The 25,421-nt window shown below is 59.0% G+C and overlaps 1 protein-coding gene across 1 annotated transcript; it reads right to left on the bottom strand.

Moving 5' to 3' along the window:
- Positions 1–575: 575 nt before the first annotated feature.
- METRNL (meteorin like, glial cell differentiation regulator) lies at positions 576–15,649 on the bottom strand. The gene is made up of 5 exons (XM_084863680.1): positions 15,584–15,649; positions 15,191–15,547; positions 9,738–10,123; positions 2,213–2,272; positions 576–1,081 (listed from the first exon to the last, which is right to left on the bottom strand). The coding sequence occupies exons 2-5, from the start codon at positions 15,388–15,390 to the stop codon at positions 768–770; spliced, it is 960 nt and encodes a 319-aa protein (XP_084719806.1). The 5' UTR covers positions 15,391–15,547; positions 15,584–15,649; the 3' UTR covers positions 576–767.
- Between the last annotated feature and the right edge of the window lie 9,772 nt (positions 15,650–25,421).

A 25,421-nucleotide genomic window follows, 5' to 3' on the forward strand; every position in this document is an offset into this window, starting at 1 on the left:
GGTTGAAGCCCCTGCTGTGGTCACTTGTTATGGCAGCTACAGGACACTCTCATCCATAAGGATATGGGGTCACTGATCCCAGCCCTGCCCAGCCCCTGGGTGTCCAGAGGCTTGCTGTGGGCTGGGGCATCTGGGGGAAGTTGGGTTAACAGGAAGGATGAGGGGGCATCTGGCTGAGACCAGCGCACCCTGCAGAGTAGGGATAACGGGGCAGTTAGTGGGGCCCTCGGAAGCCCTGCTGCCAGGGCCCTGTGGCTCCCAGGAAAAGCCCTGTCAGCACCCAGCTCAGCACCTGGGCACCAGACTGGCCCTGGCCGTGCCATCGCCCATCAGGTGGGGGCACCGATTCCCGGGAGGGAGGCCGGGGCAGCCCCACATGAGCTCAGCCGGCAAACCACGTTCTTTAAAAGGCAAAAACCAAGTGAAAACAATGAGAAGTATTTGGCTCCAGAGATTTGCGTGGAAAGGAACACGGTGAATAGTAAGCAAGCTCTGCACAAAGCCTGGTGCTGGGTTCGCCTGCACCCGGCCCCCAGACACCAGCCAAACGCAGGGACGCCGGCGACTCTGGAAAACCACGGGCAGCGGCACACAGAGGCACGGAGCGTCTCCCACGGACACACTGTTTTTTTTTAAAAAAATATAATAACTTAGTTTGCACTTTACAGCATTTCCAACCGATCGGTTGGGGTCTCCTTGGCCGGAACTCCACACACGGTCGCCCGGCGTCCACCCCGATCGCTGGGTCCCCCACGGCCACCCCGCGGTCAGTCCACGGGCATCTCGCAGGGGTTCAGGCCCCGCGCCTCCGCGTCCCGGTACACCCGCCGGAAGTCCTCCAGGCGCGGGGCGCAGCCCAGCTGGGCCTCCCCGAAGCGCAGGTGCCCGGTGAAGAGGAACTCGCCGCGCCCCGGCCGCACGCCGCAGGCCAGCAGCGTGGCCACGCGGCCCCGCCAGCCGCCGCCGGGCGCCGCGCGGAACACCCGGCCCTTCTGCCGGTAGACGTGGCTCACGCGCAGGTGGATGGCCGACTCCTGCCGCTCGGGGGCGTGGGTGACGTCCTGGATGGCTCCTCGGACCACTGCGGGGGGAGGACACGGGTCAGTGGGGTCAGGGAGGGGGTGGGGGCCGGCCGGTGAGGGGGTAGGATGCCTGCTGAGCAGACACATGCTGCCATTCGGTGTGAGCAGGCCCTGGGATGAAAGCCGCTCCTGGCCTCTGCATCCCAGGGATCCTCCTTAAAGAGACAACTCCTGCCCTAGCCGGTGTGGCTCAGTGGCTAGAGCATTGTTGGCCTGTGGACCACGGGGTCCCGGTTCCATTCTGGTCAAGGACACATGCCCGGTTGCAGGCTCTTCCCCAGCCCAGGCCCTGTCTGGGGCACATGCAGGAGGCGACCAATCGACGTGTTTCTCTCACACTGACGTGTCCCTCTGTCTTTCCCTCTCTTCCACTCTTTCTAAAAACCAATGGAAATATCCTAGGTGAGGATTTAAAAAAAGAAAGGGCAGCTTCTGGGCATGAGGCTGCCTGGAGTGGTCCCAGCACTCAGCTCTGTCACGGGTGGGAGGCCCAGCCACACATGTGGGAAAACGTGGAAGAAACAAACCACTCGGTGCGTCAGAGGTTCAAGTTGGGACAAGAACAGTAACGAGAGTTCATGCACAAGATCTGCATCGAGACTGGAGAGGGTGACGCTGAGGGGCAGAGGGTGAGGGAGGACAGAGAGAGGTCTACCCTTGTGGGCCCAGTCAGAAGCCTCTGGTTCTACAGGAACCTGCCCTCGGGGTGGCTGCCCTTGGGCTTGGGGCTCAGTTCGCGCAGCTGTGCCAGCTGCCATCCTCTGCCTGAGCTGAGTGCCTGGCCTCGGCCCTAGGTCCTATCAGGACCTGGAACTCCCACTGTGGCCCCTTTGGGGGGCCTGGCGGAGGGGGAGACTCTGAGGTGAGGCTTCCAGAGCGATGACGTCGTCGTGTGCAAAGTGGGACAAAGCTTGATCACCTTCAATAACAGGAATTCCCAGCCCTCTCCCTGCCCTGCCCAAGGTCCCTTCCCTGGGGCTGGAGTCACGTGGGGGGGCGTGGACCATGGAAGAGGAGTGCTGAGCCCTGGGGCCTCACAGCATCCTCCCTGCAGAGGTTGGAGCCAGTGCCAGAAGGTTCTCTGGGGCCAGGTGGGGCACCCTCCCCGCAGCGGGAACCAGGGCACTCACCGAAGTCACTGGTGCAGACTGCCAGGAGCACCTCGGTGTCGCTGCAGGGCCGGCAGGGAGCTGCAGGAGAGAGCAGAGGGGCGGGTGGGGTGCATCAGGCAGGGCATGGACGTGCATCCTTCCCCACGGCGGGGCCCCTCCACACTGGATGACACCCCAAAGGTGCTCTGATTTCCAGCAGTGCCTCTATGACCCCCAGCGCCACAGTCACACCAAGGCCTCAGTGTGCGGGCTGGGGGCTGACTGCAGGGACCCCAGGCCCACCACCCAGTGACTGCACCCTCGTGACTCAGTGGTCAGAGCAGCTGTGCCCCACGAGCAGCTACTGGACTCAGTGAAATCCTTCCGTGCCCAACACCAACACGGACCAGCATGCGCTGAGCAAAGCCTGTCCTTCCGCCCGCCCGAGCCAGGGCTACCATCACTCCGCCTCCGCAGCCACTCCCCGAAATGCCAGGGCTGCCCACTCACACGCCGCCTGCTTCTCCGCGTCCCCCCTGCCACCTCCATTCCACTGGTCAAGATTCTGCCTGGGAGGACCCACGAGGCCACAGCCTACTAGGTGTACCGGTCAATAATGCAGATTTTTTTCAATAGATGGGAGTTATGCATAGATTGATATGTCAAATTTTCTGAAGGTGTTAACATCATAGATGTTTTTACCCTTAAAAATGACGAATATCGTGCCCCAAAAGAAACAGCATTTTCGGGAAGTTTTAATTTATTATTTTGAAGAAAAGTGCTGCTGAAAGTTATCGTATACTTTGGGAAGCTTATGGTGAACATGCTCCATCTCAAGACACTTGTGAACGCTGGTTTAAAATGATGATTTCGATGTGAAAGACAAAAAACGTACAGGTCAACCATAAAAGTTTGAAGACCAACAAGCATTATTGGATGAAGATGCATATCAAACTACCTGAAGAAAGGTTAAACATTGCTCAGCAAACAATTTCCCAACGTTTACAAGCAATGGGAAAGATTTTAAAGGAAGGAAAATGGGTGCCACATCAACTGAACAAAAGACAAATGGAAAACCGAAAAGTCATCAGTAAAATGTTGCTTCAACTGCATGAAAGAAAGTCTTTCTTGCATCAAATTATGACTGGCAATGAAAAGTGGATTTATTCTGAGAATCCCAAACACACAAAATCATGGGTTAATCCAGATCAACCATCAACATCGACTGCAAGGCCAAATCACTTGGGAAAAAAGACAATGCTCTGTGTTTGGTGGGATCAGGAAGTTGTGGTGTATTAAAAGCTTCTAAAACCACGTGAAACCATTAATACTGATCCCTACCGACAATAAATAATCAATTTGAACCATGCTTTGATCATAGAATGACCAGATGGGCCAGAAGACAAATAATTTTGCTTCATGATATCGCACCACCACACACTTCAAAACCAGTACGAAGAAGTGGACAATTGGGTCTCTGAATGGTCTGCCTCAAAACAAGAAAAGTTCTATTGGGGCAGTATCCACAAATTACCTGAAAGATGGGGAAAATGGGTAGCTAGCGATGGATGTTACTTTGAATAAAGCACTTTTGATGTTTTTCTTGCAATTATCGTGTTTTCTTTGGATCACAAAATTCACATTATTAACCGGTTAATAGTTAATATGCACTATTAACTGGTTAATAATTATTCTGAATTTTAGCCGGTTAATTATTAATCCACATTATTAACCAGTTAATAGTTAATCCATATTATTAACCGGTTAATAGTTAATCTGCATTATTAACAGTAATGCAAATTTTGTAATCAAAGAAAACCAATAACTTTAAGAGAAACATCAAAAGTGCTTTATTCAAAGTAACGTCTATCTCTAGCTACACATTTCCCCCATCTTTCAGGTAATTTGTGGATACAAAAGTTCCCAATAGAACTTTTCTTGTTTTGAGGCCATTCAGAGACCCAATTGTCCACTTCTTCATATGTTTTGAAGTGTTGCTCAGAAAGTGCACGTGCCATCGATCGGAACAAGTGGTAACTGAAGGAGCAACACCACAGAATAGCACACGTATCAAATTGCATATATATCAACATATGTGTAACCACCCAGTGAAATAAAACCCGCATTATTAGCCGGTACGCCTAGGAAAGGTATCGTGAACAGCGAGGCCCTAGGACCCTTCAAACGCCCCTTCCCCAGCCCCACCTAGCCTTGAGCCCAGTGACCCCTCTGAACACCCAAACGCCTTCAGAGCAGCCCAGTCTCAGAATCCTGAGTTCCCTGAAACCCTACATGTGTGTGTGTGTGTGTGGGGGGGGGGGGGGTGCTGCTGGCTTCCCAGAGCCAGACAAGCCTTACGGGAAGCCCGCTCCTCTCAGGTGGGCACAGGGTCTCAGAAAGGTGGGGGTGGGGGAGGCAGAAACCTGGGCTCTGGTGCCTCCCCAGGACCACACACTCCTTTACCCAGGGGTGGATGTGGGAAAATACAGTTTATTACTTGACTCCACATTACTCCTCTCAAGGCCTCTCCCTCGCCTGTTCGTAGTCTCTAAGTTTTTGCACAAATTCTCCTAACTCCATGTGACCCTTTCCTGTTCTAAAGGCCCCAGGATGCCCCTGGCCTCGGCACTCACTGGCCTGGACAGCACTAATCCTGTCTGGGTGCCTGGCTGGCTGACCTTGCCCCACTGCAGAAGCTGTGGGTACCCGGTAGCCTGGGAACCCTGCCCAGGGGCTGCCTGACACCCCCCCCCGCCCCCCAGGAGCAGCAGTGCCTCGGGGGCTTGTGGGGACCAGGCAAGGCACAGACGAGCAGCAGCAGAGAGGCCTCCAGGGCCAGGATGTGCGTGGCCATGGGGCCCGGCACACAGGGCCCCTGGGGTGCCTGGGGTGGACGGGAGCATCCAGAGCGCTGGTGCCGCCGTCCCGCCTGCGGGCAGTGTGGGTGCAGCGTTCCAGTGCGGCTCAGTGAGGCCTGACTCACCACCCCTCCCCCGCACCCCACCGCCCGCTCCTGTGAAGTCACCGGGAGCTGCAGAGCAAGAACAGCCTGCTGAATGAATGGGTTGGAAGCTGCGTCCACCCAGCATCTAGGCAGGCACCTCCCCACCCAGCTCTGAACCCCAAGCCTTTGCCCGCCGGCAGCCTCGGCCTGCAGGAGTGGACCCCAGCCTAACAGAGAGGGTGGCGAGCCCTGGCAGGTGGCTCTGGTGGTTGGAGCGCTGTCCTATACACCAAAAGGTTGCAGGTTCAATCCCAGCAGGGCGGGCTAGGCACATAAAGAAGGCAATCAATAGGTATTTCTCTCTGGCATCCATGTCTCTCTCTTTCTCTTTCTCCCTTCCTCTCTTTCTAAAATGAATAAAAACATATCTTTGGGTGATGATTTTTTTAAAAGATGGTGGCCACCTGGGGGCCCCTCCTCCCTCTCACCCACTGGGACCTGCTGCCCACGCTGCACCCGATGGAGCTGCACGGCGGGCGTGATGACGAAGGGGCACGTGGCACGGCCGGCTCTGCGGGATCTTGTTCTGCCTTGTGAGCAAGAGGCGGGGAGCAGCGGTGACTTCCGTCCTGGCTGGCACACCCAGTGCCCATGGGATCAGTGGCCCCAGCCTGGGGTCCCTCTGCAGGTGGGTGCGGGCCTGGCAGCTCTCCCCAGGAGAAGGCAGGTTCCCCTCAGCAGCTAGGTGTGCAGTGGGTGCAGCAGGTGGGTGGGAGGTGAGGATCCAGCCAGCTGAGCTAGGCCAGGGGACCACTCCAGAGGCAGCAGTCGGGGGGAGGGGGGACAGGCTACAGGCTGTGATCAGACCCCAGGCCTGGGCGCGTGCGACCCAGCCTAGAGCTGTGCCCTCTCCAAGGGTCACGGGCCCAGGGTCCTCGGCCGAGGGCTGAGGACAGAGGTGACACTAGCCTCCCTGGCTCACTCCCAGCCCCACTGCAGAAGGTGTGGGCACCCGGTAGCCCGGGGGAAGGCGGCCCTGAAAAGCCCCAATGAGCCGATACTATCGACAGCTGAGCTAATAAAGCGTCACCCTGGAGACTTCCCTCCTACAACTGTGAGCTGCACACAAAGCAGAGGTCACCTTTGTGGAAACCCAGCCTGCGGACGCCAAGAGAAGCAATCTGGAAGCAATCATTGATCGCAGCCGGGCTCATAAAGGCTGTGGAATGCACTGGTCTCAGGCGCATCCAATCTCCTTTCCTTACGGGGAGCCGGCCGGGAGGGGCCGCCAGCGGGCTGGTTGGAATGCCGGCCCGTGTCTCACGGAGAGGGGAGGGCTGGGGTGTGGACATCCCAGGAAGGTTACTCCGGAATGGGCATAAAATGAACTCAACGAAGGAAAAAATAACAGGGTCTGGGAGACAGGCCAGGGCCATGCAGGGGCCCAGGTGAGGCAGCAGGCACAGGAGGGAGGGGGCGGGTGGTGCCTTCTGTCAGGACCTTGCCACCCCGAAGGGCTTGGAGATGGTCAGATGGACCCTAGTCCCGACTGCCCGCGTAAGGACAACTGGGTGGACGAACACAATTTCCGGAGAGAAAACCGTCTGTAAGGGCACCCAGCGGGTCAGCTGGTGGCAGGCGGGCCACCAGGGAGTAACAGGGAGTGAGGAGAAGGGAGAAACCGGAATGTGGTGAGCGCGGCAGGAGCGTGGTCTGTATTCACGGAGACCAAGCAGGCACTGAGCTGCAGGCAGAGGCTCTGGAGCCGCCTCCAATGATCAACCACCTCCACCTCTGAGGTCACACAACCCAGGCCCCAGATGACCCCGCCAGGATCCCAGCTGGCCACCAGCACCTCCTCCTGTCCTGCTCTCTCCCGACCTCTTCCTCGCCAGGAAGGCCACACCCTTCCACCCCAAATGGGCAAGGGGAAAAAAATTACACAATAATTACAGAGGCCAGCGAAGCCGCCGAGGCAGGAAATAAATGATCCTTGCAAAAATACCAAGTTTTCTCCTTTCCTGTTTCCCGGCAAGACTGAGGTTTCTTCACACTCCTTCTGAACTTTGCCACTCGCCCCCACAGCCATCAAGGCCACCCCCAAATGCTGAGGTGCCTGAGAGGGCCCCTCACAGGGGCCTCTGCACCCCTGGGACCACCTCAGGAATCATCTGCCCCCAGCTCATCAAACACAGCGGGTATTACAGGGGATGGGAGATGAGGCCCATCAGACCTGGGGGACCAGGGCTGCCCCCCGCCTCTGATGACCCCTGTGATGGAGCGATTTCCATGTGTTCACAGCAGCTCGAGGGTCGTGGGCTTCTGCCCACCCTCCAGCTGTGGATCTGAAATTCCACTGTCTCCCCCCCTCCCTCCCACTTGTCTGCTCTCAGGGGTGGGATGCTGTAGGTGGATGTCCCAGGAGCCCAGAGCGTGGATGTGCCCCAGTGGTGAGCTCTGCTCCTCGGCCCCCAACCAGTAAAAAAGCCAGACTGGAATCTGGGGCCCACCTGGGCTACCCCACACGAACCGGGAACACAAGGCCTGTCTTGGTTCCCCAGTGCCTGACACAGTGAACCCCTCCCTCCCTGGCTGGTCACCCACCAGCCCACTGGGTGATGGCAAGTCCTGGAGTGCCTGTTTCCTTGAGTGCTGGGACCCCGGGGGAGGACAGTCCCCCCCGCAGCCAGGCCAGGTTCTGCCCCAAGACCCCAACCCATGTTCCTGGCATGGCCCAGAGCTGCATCTGGCTGCTCCCTGCCTTTCATGTTCTGCCAGATGGGCTCAGTGCCATGGAAAGGGTGTCCATGTTCCTCGGGTGCCCTGGCGAGGCGCACAGAGGCAGTGGGAGTTGGGGGCGCACAGGGAGCCTGTGGCAGCCAAATCCCCCTCCCCCTGGGCTGGGGTCCCCTCCCACTGCCCGCCGTCTGCACTGTCCCGGGGCTGCCTGCCTCTCCCTTCTTGGCTCGTGGTGCGCCTCCGTTCACCAAGGAAGCTGACTGCGCAGCCCCAGCGGCAGAGGGCCAGCACGTGCTGCAAACGCTCCCAGCCGACCAGTCAGAGCTGCGGGGCGGCAGCTCACACCGGCCAGGATGCAGCCGGGAGCCGGTCCCTCGGGAGTCGGCACAACCGTCCCTCGCGGCTCGTCAGGGGGAGAAGGCAGGTGCTCACTCCCAGGTGCATCCATGGGCTCTGGGGTCACCGAGGCCTTGGGCAGCCAGGGCCAGAGCGGGACGGAGCCGGCAGCCATGCTCTCTTCCCAGAGCCCGCCTGGCCAAGGACATCACGGCCGCCAGATGGCCAGCGCCGACATTCCGCATTTCACACCCATTCCTCCGGCATTAAAGGCTTAGGGGCCGTGCCCCGATGAAAGATGAAAGGCGAACACTCCAGGCAGAGAAGACGCCCCGATCTCCGCAGCTCCCCGAGCCCTGGGTGCCTCAGAGTCTGTCCCATGGCCCTCGCTGCCACTTGAGGCCATGTGACTCTCCATGTTGGGGCGTCCTCTCACTGTGGGGTGTTAACAGTGTATGGGCCTGGCCCCCACCCGGCAAGGCCCCAGCACCCTCACCTGACCATCATCCCAGCTGGTCACCAAGAAAACAGCTCCCAGGACAGCACACGCACATGCACACATGTACACACACAGGCACACGCGTGCACACACCCCGAAAGGCATCTTGCTCCTGGAATTGACACAGATGGTGCAGCCAGAATTCTGGCGGCCCTACCCTAAACATCACCCACACACAGACACTGTCATCCTCTGTGCCTCTCAGAGGGAGGGGGGCCTAGCCCCCGGGGTGGGGGGACCTGCCCTGTGTGAGCATCTTGGGGTCTTGGGCTCCTCCTCCGTCTCTGTCCACAAAACTTTCCAAGGCCACCCTGCCTCCACCCAGCGCCTGGCAGAGAAGGGATGGAAACCTAACGCCATCTCACCAGCTTCCCACGTGAGCACACACCCCCTCAGCCCCGGGAGGCCTCTCGAGACCGGCCTGGGCTCCCAGATCGCCCGGCTCCTGCTTGCAGGGTGGCCACCACTCTGGCATGTTGCTGGGATCTCACAGGCACGCACCCACAAGACTCCTCCAGACCCAGGACTGGCCCAGGACTCAGGATGTCACCACTTTCACCTTGGATGTGGATCAGCCCCAATTCCCACCCAAGACTCGACATTCCGGGGGCTGCACCAGAGGAAATGCTGGGACCATTTTTGAATGGCAATAGCACCCACTTCCAACGAGTCACGACCAGTCCACGGGAGAAGAGCACACGAGGGATCAGGGCCCGTCACAGCTCTGACCTACGGCCCCTCTCGGGACACCTGTTACCCTCCACACACACACCCCTGGGAGATGAATGTCTTGCAGAGTCCAAACACACTCCAGAACGCAGGTACTGCACCTACATCCAACACCACGACTGCAGACACCCCCCAGGAGGGCCTGTCCGCTGGCATCGTGGAGCCCCTGCCTCCCCCAGTCTGAGGCCCACCTGGGGAGCTCCCGGAGGCTGTGCTGAGGGGGGCAGGAGAAAGCCAGAGAAGTCTGGCACAGGAGAAGGACCCGGGCTGAGGAGGGGGTGGCGGGAAGCCCACCCACCAACCCCGGCATCACCCACCTGACGGAGCGTGCAGGTCCGAGCCGGCGTGCCGGCTGCTCAGCTCGTACTGGAAGCCCGCGGTCCGCCGGCGAATGTCCTGCTGGGGCGTGGCCTCCACGAACAGGCCGCCCTGCTCGAAGCCGACGCAGCGCACCTGGCCGGGCCCGCGGTCCCCGTCCCGGAAGAGCAGCTGCAGCGCTCCCGTCTTCTCCAGATAAATATTGGCCCCCGAGGAGTCCCCGAGGAGCTTGACGCACAGGGTCAGGGGGCGGGAGGGCGAGACGACGTTGGGGCGCAGGTTGACGCTGAGGGCGCCCGTTGGGTACATCCACTCCACGGCTCCCGCAGAGCAACGCAGGTACACCTGCTCCACCTCCTTCCGGTGCGCCTCGTGGGTCAGCCCGCTGCGGAGAGGGGACAGGTCAGCCGGCTCCACCCGCTCACCTGCACCATGTCCCCTCCAGCACTGGCTGCTCCAGGGGAGGGGCAGCCAGCGCCCCCAGGCCCTCCCCCACCCCTCACCCCCTGCCCTACACCCTGACGTCCCCTCCAGCACTGGCTGCTCCCAGGAAGGGCAGCAAGCCCCCCTAGGATACCCCCACCCCCACCCCCTGACATTCAGTATCGCAGGCCTGCCGGGCTGCAGCTGCAGGTACCCCCGTGCAGGTGAGAACCAGGGAAAGGATGGATCTTCCAAAACACAAGCAAGGGAACACCAGGAGGCCTTAGCTGGCTTGACTCTGTGGATAGAGTATTGACATGTGGACTGAAGGGTGGGGGTCAGGGGGCGTGCAGGAGGAAGCTGATCAATGATTCTCTCTCATCTTTAATGTTTTTCTCTCTCTCTCTCTCTCTCTCTCTCTCTCTCTCTCTCTCTCTCCTTCCTCTCTGAAATCAATAAAAAAAATATTTTTAAAAAAGGAAACACCAGGACAACTCTGGCACCAGCCCACATGTCCCCCCTGAGCATGAAGGACAGGAGGCCTCTGGAGGTACCGGGACGCACACACGCAACTCGCTCACTGAGGAATGGTAGCCATTTAGGGATCTAGTTTTCATTTAGAGCCTCACCGGCAGGCATACTTTTTATATTTTCCTTTTGGTGATATTTGACTGCTTTTTCACTCATTTGCAAACCTGAAGACCTTTCATTGGTCACCATATTTTTAAAAATGAACTCAAATGGCATCAAAGATATGAAAGTACGGTTAAGGTTCTCTCCAGGGACAGACTTGGGGAGAAAAGTGTGGAGAAGCCAAAGGGTGGCAGACACCGCGTCTTCCCCGGGGAATGTCTAGAGAACCGCGTTCGATTCCCTCCCCAGGAATCTGAGCAGAAGAGTGAAGCTCCGGTGCCGTCTCTCCCGGAGACAGGTCTCCGTGAAGTCATCACGTCAGGTTTCAAGAAACTGAAACCATCAACAACGCCACGGCTTCTCTCCCCTACTCCAGACTCAATGTCAGTGTCAGCGTGCGCACACACGGCTACGTCACAGCCACCACGCGCCCTGGAGCTCCGCCAGTGCCTGGGCTGCGTTCTGTTCCATGAAATTTGGTTCCGATCAGCTCTCGGACAGGTTCACCCACATTCCTGGGATTTTTACTTGGCATAAACAAAGCTCCACTCAGAGCCCCGGCCCCAGTGCGTTACCAGAAACCCTTTCTGCCGAGCAGAAAACACAGCACATATGGTTTGCATTTACTGTGGGTGACTCATGCTCCCGGCTCCCAAAACCCTCACTTTCCACAAGCCGGCCCGCGGCTTGCAGGCACTCTGCAGGCCACATCAGAGGGAGGTGCCGGGAGGTGAACCCTCCCAACCCCACACGCCCGGGGTCAGGAGCCGCCAGCCCGGCCTCAGACGCCTACCAGGGCTGCACACACGGAACCGACGAACAAATTACAGTCACATAAAACACACACAGGCCCACGTGACACGCAGGTGGGAGTGGGCGTAATTATATGCTGGGTGAAAAATTAGACTAAATGGTAAGTGGCTGCCACGGATCATTATAATCAGCCCTGCTCTTACGCAGCCAAAACAAACTTCACCAGAGTGCCCCTCCTCTCCGGGTTTCCTCCGCGCGAGGGGTAGCTGAACCCTTGCCCTGAGCCCAGGCGCCCATTCCCAATCCTCTCTCCCACAAAAACCACTCTGCCTGAGGCTCTCCTTCCCTGTCAGTGGGGCAAAGGGGGCCCTCGGGGTTGAGGGAGTGAAGAACCGCGAGAGAGGAGAGAGAGAGAGAGAGAGAAAGAGAGAGAGAGAGAGAGAGAGAGAGAGAGAGAGAGAGAGATCAATGATGAGAGAGACTCATTGATCGGCTGCCTCCTGCAGGCCCCACACTGGGGATGGAACCCGCAACCTGGGCCTGGGCCCTGACCGGGAATCAAACCGTGACCTCCTGTTTCATAGGTTGACGTTCAAACACTGAGCCGAGCCCCGCCAGCCCGCTGACTCTTTGAACGAGAACAAGGACTCCTGGCCTGTCTGGTTCCTACCAGGAAAGAGCCACGTCACCCACCTCTAAGCTTCCAGTGCCGCAGCAAACCCGGGAAAAAAAAAAAAACTTTTATTTAGCCGAAACTGGTTTGGCTCAGTGGATAGAGCATCGGCCTGCCGACTGAAAGGTCCCAGGTTCGATTCTGGTCAATAGCATGTACCTTGGTTGCGGGCACATCCCCAGTGGGGGGAGGGGGGGGCGGGTTGCAGGAGGCAGCTGATCGATGTTTCTCTCTCGTCAATGTTTCTGGCTCTCTGTCCCTCTCCCTTCCTCTCTGTAAAAAATCAATAAAAAATATATTTTTTTAAAAAACCCTCTATTTATGGAAAAACACACCGTGCCTGAATATTCACCAATGATGGTTTGTAGCAATATTCACGTGACATCTAACCAGCCCCTCCCCGTAAAGCAACTGTTTTCTGATGTGATGAAGCGGCAGGATACAGAGAAAACTGTAGCGCTATTCAGCTTAAGGGAAGGAGAAGACTGGTTTGATCTTGGAGTACTTAAACCAAGTCAATGCCTTGGTCCTTAAAAAAAAGAGCTGGCAAGTGTCACTGCCCCACACCTGGTGAGCACCTTTGTGGGAAAGACAGCAGGTTCCCAGTGGATGCGGGACTTTCCAATGGGGTCAGCAGTGTGGTGGCAGCAGAGCCCACACCCCTCTCCCCCCAGCGGACGGGCGCAGACCCTGAGTCACCGGGAGGAAACGCTGGCCTCTTGTTTACGAAGAAAGAAGAGTTTCAGGCCAAGCCCAAGGCGGGAGAGACAGACAGCCCAGGTGTGACGCAGGTCAGTGCCCTGCCCCGGGCAGTGGTCCACCTTCAGGACCAGGTGCAATGCCGACGGAGCCCTGTCCTGTCCGAGGGCATGGGCGACGGGCTTCAACACCACCCCTTAGCTCAGGGTTAGTGTTGTCCAGACACGCCAAGGCTGTGGGTTCAATCCCTGGCCGGGGCACATAAAGAATCAAGCAATGCGTGCATCAGTCAATGGACTAACACATTTATATTCCTCTCTCTCTCTCCCTTCTCTCAAAATCAATTTTTAAAAAGACAAACCCAAGCCTACTTAACTGCTTGGGAACACCCAGAAACGTGTGTCATAAAGAGCAACTCCCTCCCTATCAGGGGTCAGAATCACCCCACTGGGGGGCGGGGGGGTGTCTTTACAGAGACTCATAAAACTCCCGAAGGCTCCAGTCCGCAGGCAAACCGCACCCTGGCTCCCAGCGAGCAGCATGATCACTGGGGGTGCAGTCACAGCTCCACTGAGGCTATGGCCAGGAATGCGACCTGGCTGCTCCCCCCACAGCCCCCCAATGGCTACGGGGCCTGGCGGGAGTGTTGTGTGTGTGTGTGTGTGTGTGCATTAGCAGTGAAGGAGGCTCAGAGAAGTGTCCCACCTTCTCCAGGTGATAAAAGGTGAAGGGAATCCTCTTCCCTCTGCAAACACCTCCAGGAGCTGGTTGCCCCCCACCCCACCCACACCCTACAGAGGCCTCAGGGCTCAGCCTCCAGGCAGACAGTCTTCCCAGACGCTGGAGAGGGTGTTTGCTCCTCCTTGGGAAACTCGGGCTCACGAGGTGGGACTGGGTTCCTGCTTTGGATCTGTGCCAAGCAGGAACCCAGTCCCACCAGGCCTCCTTGCCCTGATTCATTCTGGAGAGGCTGTGAGCAGGGAGTTTAATTCCTGGCAGGGGCAGTGGCAGGGGCAGGGGCAGGGGCAGCGCAGGGGCAGGTGCTGCCCCAGCGGAGGGGTCGGAGAGGTCGGGATGGCGCCAGCAATCTCCACGCCAACCCTCCCCAGAGCCCACCTGCCCTCCACTCCGGTCCAGGCGCGGCTCCTCTACCCCTGATCCCATGTGCGGGGCGCGGATCGGGCAACCTCGGGGCCCAGACCTCCGGTCTAGGCGGGGTCATGGCCGGGTCATCACCAGCGTCCACGAAGAGCCGGTCTGCAGCGCCGCGATGACCTGGGCGCCCGGACACAGAGGCCAGGGCGCGGGCACAGCCCCTCCTCCTCGGAAAGCCGTCTCACCCCCAGCGATCCCGTGACCTCCCGCCCGCCCGCGGGAGCGTCTGCAGCGGGGCTGGCCGGGGCTGCTCCCGGACCCGGACCCGGACCCGGACCCCAGTCCCGCGGGAGCGTCTGCGGCGGGGCTGGCCGGGGCTGCTCCCGGACCCGGACCCCAAACCCCGGACCCCGGGGAGCGTCTGCGGCGGGCTAGCCGGAGCGCTGCTCCCGGACCCGGAACCCGGCCCAGCCGCCCGGCCCGCGGCGTTCGGAGGAGACACGCGCCCCCCGCGCAAATGCCCGAGTGGAGTTCGGGGCGCGGGACGGCTCCCCCGGAGCTGCCAGCGGGACGGGGACGGGCCCGGGGCGGCATTTCCCTCGGGTGGCCGCGCCCGCTCCCCGCGGCGGCCACGCCATTCTCTCCGGGGTCCGCGCCGCCGCGGAGGGGCCGGGAAGGGAGGGGGTCGCCGGCCCGGCGCGCGGCCAAGGGCGGCCTGACCTTCACGGAGGCGGGGCGGGCCAGGTCCGCCCCGGACCCGCACCCAGTCTCCCCCGCGCGGACCGGTCAGCGCTGCGGCCACGGCCACGGCCCCGCTCTGGCCGCCGCCCCCTCCGCGGCCCGCCGTCCCAGCCCGCTCGGCCCCGGCGCAGCCCGGCCCCTCCAGCGGGCCCATCCCGCCCGCGCCCGGCGGCGAGGCCGGGGGACTCGCGTGGAGCCGGCGCGACAGGGCGCGGGGCGAGCAGGGGGCCGGCCCGGACGGACCCAGCGCGGCCAGCGCCTCCGGGCGTCCCCGGACCCAGACCCGGACGCCGCGGGCCCTTTTGTTCTGCGGCCGCAGAGGGGGCCATGGGGGCGGAGGGGGCAGCGCTCCGCCGGGAGGGACCCCAGCCCTCCGCGCTCTGCCCGCGGGAAGGGAGGGGAGGGGAGGGGCGCGGACCACGAGCGGGGACTCACCTCCCGGTCCAGCTGCACAGGTCGCTCGAGTACTGCGCGCCCGCGCCGCCCAGGAGCGCGGCCAGGAGCGCGACCAGGAGCAGCAGGGCCGGCGGCGGCAGGGCCGGCGGGGACGGGGGCGGCGGGGACGGGGACGGGGACCGGGGTCCTGGCCTCGGCCGCCCCGCGCGCCCCCCGGCCGCCCGCGCCGCGCCCCGCATGCTCCGCTCCCGCCCCGCAGACCCTCCACTCGCGGCCGGGCTCCGGCTCCGGGTCCGGGCGTCACGTCGCGCGCCTCCCGCGCCCCCGGAGTGGCCGCCCGCGCATCGCGGCCGCTGGCGCCTCAGGAGCCGCTGGCGCAGCTGGAGCCGCTGGAGCCTCCGGAGCCGCTGGAGCCGCTGGAACCGCTGGAGCCTCCGGAGCCCCGCGCCAGCGCCGCCGCCCGAGCTCTGAAGCCGGCGAGTCAGCAGCCCGGTCCCGGCTCCGCTGGGGGCGGTGCCGCGGGCCGCCCACCCCGTCCGCCCCGCCCCGCCCGCCGGAGCCCGCCTCCCGCCGCCCGGAGCTGCCGCCCGGAGTCCGGCACCTGGTCCCGGCGGGGGGCGGGGGGCGGGATGCAGAGCAGAGTCTCTGGGTGAGGCAAGAAGGTTTAAAACATGCGATGCCTGCCTATTTAGTCAGGGGCCATGACCTCCTTTCTCTTAGATTGTCCAATTTAAAAATGGCAACAGCCAACACAGTAGCCACCTGATGTAAATGAACCAAAATTATACCTATTTTTTGGTCAGAGTGGCAAAAAATATATTTTTAGTGTGCCACAGAATTTTAACAACTAGTTTGTGTGCCATGAGGTGAAAAAGGCTGAAAACGGTGGATCTGGACTTTAGGGGCCAGGATGCTGCAAAACCCTACTATGCAAAGGACGACCCGCGCCCTGGCTGTGTGGGAATTTGGTGAAGCAGGCACCGGAGGGGGGACCAGTGGACGAGTGCCCGCAGGATGCCCAGGAGCGGGCCTGTGGTCAGCAAACCCACAGACCCCGTGGAGCGGGCCTCCCTCCCCCACGAGCCCAAGAACCGGATGGAGCCTGAGCCCCACAAACTACCCCCAAATCCTGCGGAGGGGGATGGGCTCAGGCACCCCCTCGGACCAGCGCCGTTTGAGCTCAGTGCGTGATGGGCCAAGGCACCGCGGTGCCGCGTGACGAGTACAGCGTGAGGAGAGCGGGTTCCTTTGCCCGGTGGTCGCTGGGACCACCAGGGCCTGGCATCTCGTGGGGGAGACATTGGAGCACAAGCAGCCCCAGCCCCTGCAGGAAGGGGTGTGCTGGAAAGTGTGGCCGGTCTAGGAAGGAGGAGGAGGAGGAGGGTCTGCCCAGCAGAGGCAGGGCCTGGCCCCCAGGCAGCCACTCCGGTCATCACAAAAGCCAGCTTTTCTGCTTCCTCGGACCCTGGGTGTGGATCTGGGCTCCAGAGCCTCCAACAGCATCAAATGGGGGAGAGACCTGACCTTGTTTTAGCCTCCCTTTTCCAGCCAAGATGCAGTTCAGGAGGAATTTCAGTGACCCAGTTGGGGGGGGAGGGAGAGGAGAGGTGGCAGCAAGTGTGTGTGTGTGGGGGGGGGGAGGGGGGGGGAGGAGAGAGAGAGAGACACTACCTGCCTGTGGATTTGCGAAGTGCATCCTTGTCCTGAGGTTGGAGTCAGATTGGGTTGGAGTGAACATCGGGGCAGGTGAACATCTGGGACAGGGACAGGGCATCCCCAGCAGTGCTGGGCAAGGGCAGGGAAGTGGTTACAGGGAAGGGTGTTTGGAGCAGCTCTGGAACCGAGTAGGTCCACCCCCCCAGCCCAAGCCCGGGGATGGCACTGCCCAGTCACAAGCAGTGATGTCACCCTGAGACCAAGGCCTGCTGCACTCCTCCCCTCGCCCATTGAGATGTGGGTTCCCTGCCCCATCCCTGTAAGAGCCAGGGTGCAAAGTGCTTGGAGAAACAGGCAAAGGGAGACCACCACCAGGCTGTGAGCTGAGACTCTGGAACCTGTGACCAGCTCTGTGCCCAGGAAGAGTGTAGGCCCTCAAGGCAGCGCCTCTGACCCTACAAGCTGCCTCCAGGTCTGGAGGGCCTGAGACTTCACACAGGAGAAGGGGAGGCAGCTGTGGACACGCACCCCCCATGAGACACATGTAGAGATAAGCGCTGCTGGCCAGAGTGACCTGCTCAGGGTTCTAGCTGCCGGATGGCTCTTGAGGGTATTATGCAAAGTAAAATAAGCACAAAAAACAGGCCCTGGTCAGTTTGGTTCAGTGGATAGAGTATTGATCTATGAACAGGAGTCACGTTTGATTCTCTGTCAGGGCACATGCCCGGGTTGTGGGCACGAGCCCCAGTATGGGGCATGCAGGAGGCAGCTAATCAATTATTCTTTTTCATGATTGATGTTTCTCTCTCTCTCTCTCTCTCTCTCTCTCTCTCTCTCTCTTCCTCTCTGAAATCAATTTAAAAAATTTTTAAATTAAAAAAACACATATGATTTCACTCATAGATGAGATATAAAACCAAAAAGTAATGAACAAACTAACAGAACACACTGGTAGACACAGACAACGAATGGTGGTTTCCAGAGGGGCAGGGGTGACTTGGGTGAAGGGTCAAATAGACGGTGACAGGAGGAAATAGACTGTGGGTGGTGGGCACACAAATACAGATTATAATAGTGCACCCCTGAAATTTAAACAATGCTATGAGCAATGTCACCTTAATAAATTTAATATTATAAAGCACCCGGAGACCACCGGGCCAAAGGGGAGAGAATGTCTCTGAACTGGCTCCCATGCCCCAGGCTCAGGGCAGTGACCAGACCCCCTGTGCCCAGGTCCGTAAAGCTAGGATAGCACAGCGGTGGCCACAGGACGTGCCCGTGTCACAGCCCGCGGAACATGCCTTGGGTTAAACATGTATCGCTATTGCTAATGGACTGGAACACAGACCTTATCACGGGGACTTGGCGGGGGAAGAGGGAGGACAGATGGGAACTCCTGTACGATGCTCACTGTCACTGTAAACCCGAAAATTAAGTCTGTGAATTAGAAAATAAAAGCTAAGGCAGCCTGTATGCCTGGCAATGTCCTTGGGAGAACCTGATAGGCTGCTAGGAAAGGGCCTGGCCTGGTCTGCCACAGGCCCTCCCTCCTAGGGACACAGCTACCCCCTGGCTCCTGGAAGGTCCCAGAAGCAGGAATTTCCAGATTTCTCTCCTCCTGACAGCTAGCCAGCCCGCACAGCTCCGCAGGGTGTGGCTACAGTGGCAGAACTGGTTTCCCCAGCATCACTCAGCTCCTGGGGAGGCACCTGCAAGCTGGGGGCTGCCACCCCCTCCTGGCCCTGCAAAGCCACCTGCAGGATGAGGTGGGTCATGGCTGTCTGAGACTGCCCGGCAGGGCGACCACCCCACCTCATCCCCTCAGGCCAGCCCAGAACAAAGAGACCCAGCGGGACTGGTTATCAAACCAAAGGGTCCTTGCCAGTTCGAACTGGGGCCCGCCCAGGTGGTAGGAGAAGCTGGGGTGTGATCGTCCACGGATAGCTGAGGGGCACTTACAAGTGAGACTTCCTCCCGGTCAAACCAGGAAGGGGCCAAGGGCCCACCCTCACCCCCCACCGTAGTGGGAATGGAGCCAAACATCTGAGCAAAACGTGGGTGCCTCCCTGTGTTCTCAGTCCCCCAAGTGCCAGGGTGATTGTTGGGAGCAGGGCTGTGAGTCACGAAGGAGGCTGCCCCTCCACACCTTCCCCACTGGGAATCAAGCCCAAACCTGGGCATGTGCCCTTGACCAGAATTGAACCCGGGACCCTTTGGTCCTCAGGCCAACACTCTATCCCCTGAGCCAAACTGGTTAGGGCTCTAGTAATGTCTTTATAAGTGCAGCAGAAGCCATCACCTGAGGAAGGAGACTCAGGGGAGCAAGGTCTATGGGGCTGGGCACCCTTTCCCAACCTCTGCATATCGGGGTGCGTGCAGGCCCTGAGGATGGTGGATGGGGCCAGGGCTCCGACCTGCCCCTCCCTGATCTGGTTCCCACAGGCTGTGGGTCAGGGTCCAAGTTTGAGTCTGTTCCTGCAAAGTGGGTGGGATCTTGCTTATCTCAGCAGATAGGCCTTGGCTCTGCACAGGTGTCGACGCTGGTGCCAGGTGCCACCCTGGCCTTTGGCAGAGCTGGCGGCCCCATGTGGGTGCTCTATCCCCAGGCCTCAGTATGCTCCCCACAGTGTGAGTGCTGTGCACCACTCACATGGCCCAACCACTGTACACACTGGTGTTTTCTGCCCAGTCTCGAGGTCTTCAAATGCATATGGATGGTCATTCTGTTGTTCAAATGGCCAGTCACCCGAGTTTGCTGGTTGGAGAATCGGCTTCCTCCCCCAGAACCTGGGCACTTCCTGAAAAGCGTTAAAAGTTTTTCCTAAACATGCCCAGGAAATGTTCTCTTTTGGCATTTGAAAACCATTTCTGCCTTGCCTCCTATCACTGACATGGAAACACCCCCACCGCCCAGGTAGGTTCCTGCCAACCCCCAAGCTCCCAGGTCATCTCTGAGGTCGTCTTCATTGACCTTTTCACAGGGACGTAGTTATTGTAATTGTGGTTCAATGATGTATCACAAGCAAACGCTTGTAATTGGACATTTAGCAACTGCAGGGAGCAGCATATAATTAAGTTGTGAAACAGCCCAGAGTGCTGGCGGCTTCATCCCAATACCCTCGACCTAAACCGAACCTGATTTGCTATTGAGTGTGACTGTCAGGCATCAAATGGGCACCCAGCCGGGTGGGAGCTGAGGGGCTCCCGCCAGCCGGCCACGTGCCAGCATGGGCTTCGCGTGCCAGCCACCGGCCCAGTGTGGGCACTGGGTGGGCGGCCGGCCTCTCAGAGGAGCACGGCTCCGTGGGAGGTGGTGTGATGACTGCACCGTCATCGCTGTTGCTGGCAGCAGCTGCCTTGGTCTCAATAGTGTCTCACTCAGACTTCAGGCCCTAGGTGGTGAGCTGTAAGGTCTGTGCACAGGATTCCCTGGGGGCTGTCCCTCACAGGGAAGCAGGCCTTCCACCGCTGGAGCCCCTGGCTGGGAAGCAGAGCCGAGCCCGTCGGTCTGAGTTTCCTCTGGGCCAGGAGAAGGCGGGGAGAGGGAGCAGCCAAGCATTGAGGCCGGGGCTGGCACTGAGGGGGCAGGATGTGCCCCAACCCTCCCCCCAGCCCTCCCAAGAGAAGTGGGGTCGCCCAGAGAAGGCTGCAGAGGCTGTGGACTGAGGTGAGGATGGAGTGGACAGTCTGGTCACTGCCTGGGAAGGCCCCAGAGGGCAGGTTCGTCCTTCTGTGGCCCCAGCGGGAAGCCTCAGAGACAGGCCACACCTGAGTGACTCAGCCCAGGCGAGCAGGCAGGGCGGCTGTAAAACACCGGGTCGGAGCCTATCAAGTGGGTGCTGGTCCCCTCCCATGCAATTAGCCTCCCATCCCACTGGCCCAGCCCTAGGGAGAGGCCACATCAGAATGGGGGTAGGACTGCCCCCTGCTGGACAGGCTGAAAGCAGGCCTGCAGGCCCTGGAGTGTGGGGAGGTGAGACAGTGGGCAAGCCAGGGTCATCACCCAGGCCATAGGCCATTGTCCCCTGTCCCAAAGGTTCCATTGCATGAAGACATGCCCGTGGAGCACGGGCTGGGTCGCCTCTCGCCATGGTGTTGGGAAACCCCATAAGTCGAGTGGACCCAGGGTTTCGGGGAGAGTGCCCACAGGTGGGACAAGTTAGGGCCCCAGAACCCCATGCAGGGTTGTGGAGTGGGGTCCGGGGAGCGTGTGTGTATGAGCATGGGAATCTGCAGGGGATTTGGTCATCTGAATCAGGAGCATCCGCAGTGGCTGTTTCACCTTTAATCCCAGAAAAGCCCAGGGCTGTCTCAGGGACCAGAGGCTGGCGCTGGTGTCTGCGAGACAGGCCCTGCATTTCAAACCCAGTGTGTAAAGGCTAATCAGAGAGTCAGGAGCCAGCACCGGCACTTTCTTTTCCTCGGTCGGCTTGCCACCCTGCGGGACACAGCGCCCGCCGAGGCGCCAACGCGGGTGCGAGGAGAAAGGAGTTCAAGTCTGCTGGTGTCAACAGGAAGCCCTTTTGTTGGCGTCTTTGAATTCTTTGTTCTCCCTTCTTTCAAGTCCAGCCGAGAGCGGGCGGAGTGGCTGCCATCTCCCAGGGTGACCAGCCTCTGAATGTCCAGGCTCCTTTCCTGGCGGCTGACCAGCCTGCCCGCCCCATGGTCCCTCCTGACCCTTTCTGGGTGTCAGGGGCCATGAACCCTGAAGCCACAGGCAGGGTGCAGGCGGGGACCTGGGGCAGGAACACGAGGTGGCCCTCCTGCCCCCTCCACCTCCCCCCTCCCCGAGAGGGAATCAGGCTGCCGTCCTCAGGGTGGTGCCAACAGCTGGGCTGGGTGGCAGTGCCCGGCTGCTGCTCCTGATGCACACGTCTCACTCCTCCCTCACCCCACCCCAGCATCTGCGCACAGTAGGTGCTCGTCAGGACTCTAAGTACTCGAAGGGTTCTGGCTCCAGCAGATGTTTACTTGAAGGGCCCCAGGGGATCACAGATGCTTCCAGGGAGGGTGTGAGTGTAGTGTCCCCTTGGCGGTGGCTGTCTGTTCCTCGTGGCCCACGCTGGGGCCACACACTGCAGACCATCCGCCTCCCTCACTCTGTGTGCATCATCTCCCTGGACCCAGAGCCCGGCCCAGACCCCCAGCCCACCTGTCACAGGGCTGATAGCGGCCCCCCTGGCAACCTCAGGAGCCCGCCCTCCCCGACTTAACCCCCACCCAACCCCCGCCATGGCACTCTTCCATTTTGTTTTCCATCTTCCTGCTCATGCCTGTGATTTCCACAGATCTTAGCACCTCAGACCATTTCCTGAAAAATCTGCATTTTGGGGAGCTGTGCACGTTTTCCTTCTGAGAAAGGCAGCGTTGGTGAGGACCATCGAGCTTGCCACAAAGCAGCAGCAGCCCCAGGCCCCGGCCCCAGCTCTTCTTCTCCCGCTGGAAAGTGCCCTGGTGCCCCGGGAAGGGAGCTTTTAGAGGCACGTTCCCCTCGCCCAGCCCACACATTTCCTGCGTTTCCTAAAACGTCCCACCAGGAAGTCCTAACCTCAGAGAGCAAAAATAACCGCTCTCTCCCAGACGGCCCTTGCTCCCACACCCTGGGTCCTGGCTCACCACCGAGCTGCCCTGACTGAACCCACCTCGTTCCCAGCACCAGAGGGGTGCTTCTCTTGGCTGAGAGGCCTTTGTTGGGGGATGGGTTTTAAGGGTTGACTTGAAGACATTCTGGGAAATAAGACCAAATTCAACTTGAAATAAGTGGAGCCCTGGTCGGTATGCAGTGAGGTGGGGCCTCCTCACTCCCCACAAACCTGGGACCCAGAGCAGCCAGAGGGGTGGTCAGGACTCTCAGTGCCCCAGGGTTTTGCAGGGTTCTGGGGGTGGGAAAAGATGGGAGGCCTGGGTCCTTGCAGGTGGGCCCTGTGTCAGGAGTAACTGACACCACCCGTCAACCCACATTCTGACCTTTTTGTCATGTTTTTCTTTCTTTCTTTTATATATATTTTTATTGATTTCAGAAAGGAAGGGAGAGGGAGAGAGGGATAGAAACATCCCACACTGGGGATCGAGCCTGCAACCTGGGCATGTGCCCTGACCAGGAATCAAACCATGACCTCCTGGTTCTTAGGTCGATGCTTAGCCACTGAGCCACGCCAGTCAGGCTTTGCCACATTTCTTCAATTTAGGCCTGACAAGAAGCCATCATCCGTGAGGGGTAACAGGTGATCATGTCAGAACCTGTTCACCCCTTCCTGGAAGCCCACAAATTAGTGGCTCCCACACACCCCCACACCCCCTTCACAGTCAGGAAGCAGGTTCTGCGAGTTTCAGTCACTCTAAGCAAAGGGCCCACGAGGGAGAGGCCACACGCGCTAACTCTTGGCCTGTTCCCTGCTCCCGGTTTGGGCCCCACTCAGCTCCATGAATATCTCATGCCATCTCCTCCACTCTGCAAATCTCCAGACTCAGCAGCCAACATGCAGATCCTGAGCCCAGGAACCTGGCAGTCCCTGAGCACCTGAGTGAGGCTTATCATCAGTGCCGCTAATTTCAACAACAGATCCATGATTTACAGGTCTCCACGTGGGTAAAACTTCTCGGCTAATCTGCTGCGGGCAGGCTCAGGACTGAAACAGCCCTGTTCTTTATTGGACGGTTGCTTGGGGCACAAGCCCAGAAGCGATAGGTCTGCCAGAGCTTCGGTCCGGGGGCAAGTCCCCTCTTCCGAGGTCTGCTGATGCCGGCCGGCTGTTAGTTCTTATGCTTCCGCATCTTCAGTTCATGAAGCACAGCAGTCATGTCGACAGGCACGGTGGGCAGTGGTGAAAAGGCCAGACGTGTTCTCCAAAGACATGTTCTAACATGCTCTTGCCGTTGAGTGTTAGCTTTTAAAAATATTAAACTTATTCCTATTTGCTTAGGGTCCCATCCATTTTAACAGAATGTTAAAATGTTGAAACAAGCACTGAACTCATGCCAACCTCTTACAGAGAGAGCTGAAGGGCTCTCTGCTCAGGAAGGGCCATGATGGGGACCCCCCACACCCCCTCCTCAACAGAGCACTCTGGACCTTAACCCCTCTCCTGGCCTGCCTCGCTCCTGGCCCCAGCCTCCTGGAGCAGAAACCCGTCCTGCATAGGCCCAGACTCAGGCTCTGCAGCAGATTAGCTGAGAAGATTACCCATGTGCGGAGACCTATAAACCATGGCTCTGCTGGTTGTAATTAGAGGTATTGGTGATAAGCCTCATGCAGGTGCTCAGGGAGTCCAGGTTTCTGGGCCTGGGACCTACATGTTAAGGAAGGTAGCATCCAGGCCAAGAGAAACATCCTACGTGATGCTCAGATGCTGCCACCCATCACACCACATGTTTTCTCAGCTGTTAATTAAATGCTTCCTGTGATGGGAATCTCATTACTTCCTTCAGCTGGTAGGAAGTCCTGCTTTGGCTTCTTAAGTCAACTCAGTGACTATCAACAAGCCTTTTTCTAAAAAGAGGGAAAACAAAACAATAAAACAAGAAAGACATCCATGCATGTCATACTCGCAGATGCTGGCTGCTCCTCGTGAACAGACCTATTATCGGGGTGCTCGGGCAGCTATGGCAGCCAAGCTCCTACCGTCCTGGGCACTGCCCTCCACAGCCTGGGGAGCTCTGCACCTCCCAGCAGCACCCGCTGCCCAGGGAGGTCCTGCCAGGGCTCTCGTGGGGCTCCTCACATCAGGAAACTGGGAAGGGATGCTTGCGTGGAGGTATTGCCGTGTGAGCTGACAGGGAACTTCGGGCTGTTGCTAAAGCTTGAACCCCCCGCCTCCCCTTCTCTGACACGCTGAAGGCAGTGTCTGACTCTGGGCCCGGTGTCCCCAGCCACATTTTCACCATTTACACCAGCATCGCAAGAGGCTGTTGATCGGTTTTTAAATTTGGAGGCCTTGGCTGGTGGTCTTCTGAACACAACCAGTCTTCACTAAACAGACTGCATTTAAAAAATAAAATAAATAAAAGGAACTATGTCACTTGGTGAGCCAACAGTGAGCAGTGGGACTTCTGCATCGCTTTCCCTGCAGGTGTGCTTGACTTTGTTCATCTTTTTATCTGACCATGTCCTCCCAGCGACCCCCTCCGGGGGGTCTCATTTGACAATCTACCTACCGTGAAGAGACTGACCTCGGGCCCCATCCAGCCACACACTGCATTTCTGAAGTGCCTCTTGGCACTCTGCTTACAAAAAGCTATTCTCACCAAATTTTTATTAAGGAGAATACAGTGAAAAGAGTTTCTGGCAGCCAACAGATGTACAGAAAGCCAGGCCGGAACAGCCAAGCCCAAGTCCAACGCACAGGACATGGGGCTGCCTGGCACTCCCATCTCTTCCTCCCGCTGATTACTGGGGCCCCAGCTCTAAATCAGACCCCACATTCTGGTAGCCACCATGTGACTCTTCACCAAGCTGTTTAAATGGAACTATTCCTAACAGCCCACTCCTGGAGAGCACTGGCCCTTGGGAACCAATCCCAGGGAGCGTGCTGCACCTTAGATAAGACGGCATTTTCCCTCACGTGACCTAGGATTTCAACTTGTGCCACGGGCTTTGCTCATAGTGATGCAATTT

Source organism: Pipistrellus hanaki (assembly GCF_964339955.1).
Source record: "Pipistrellus hanaki genome assembly, chromosome: 16".
NCBI classification, from domain to species: domain Eukaryota; kingdom Metazoa; phylum Chordata; class Mammalia; order Chiroptera; family Vespertilionidae; genus Pipistrellus; species Pipistrellus hanaki.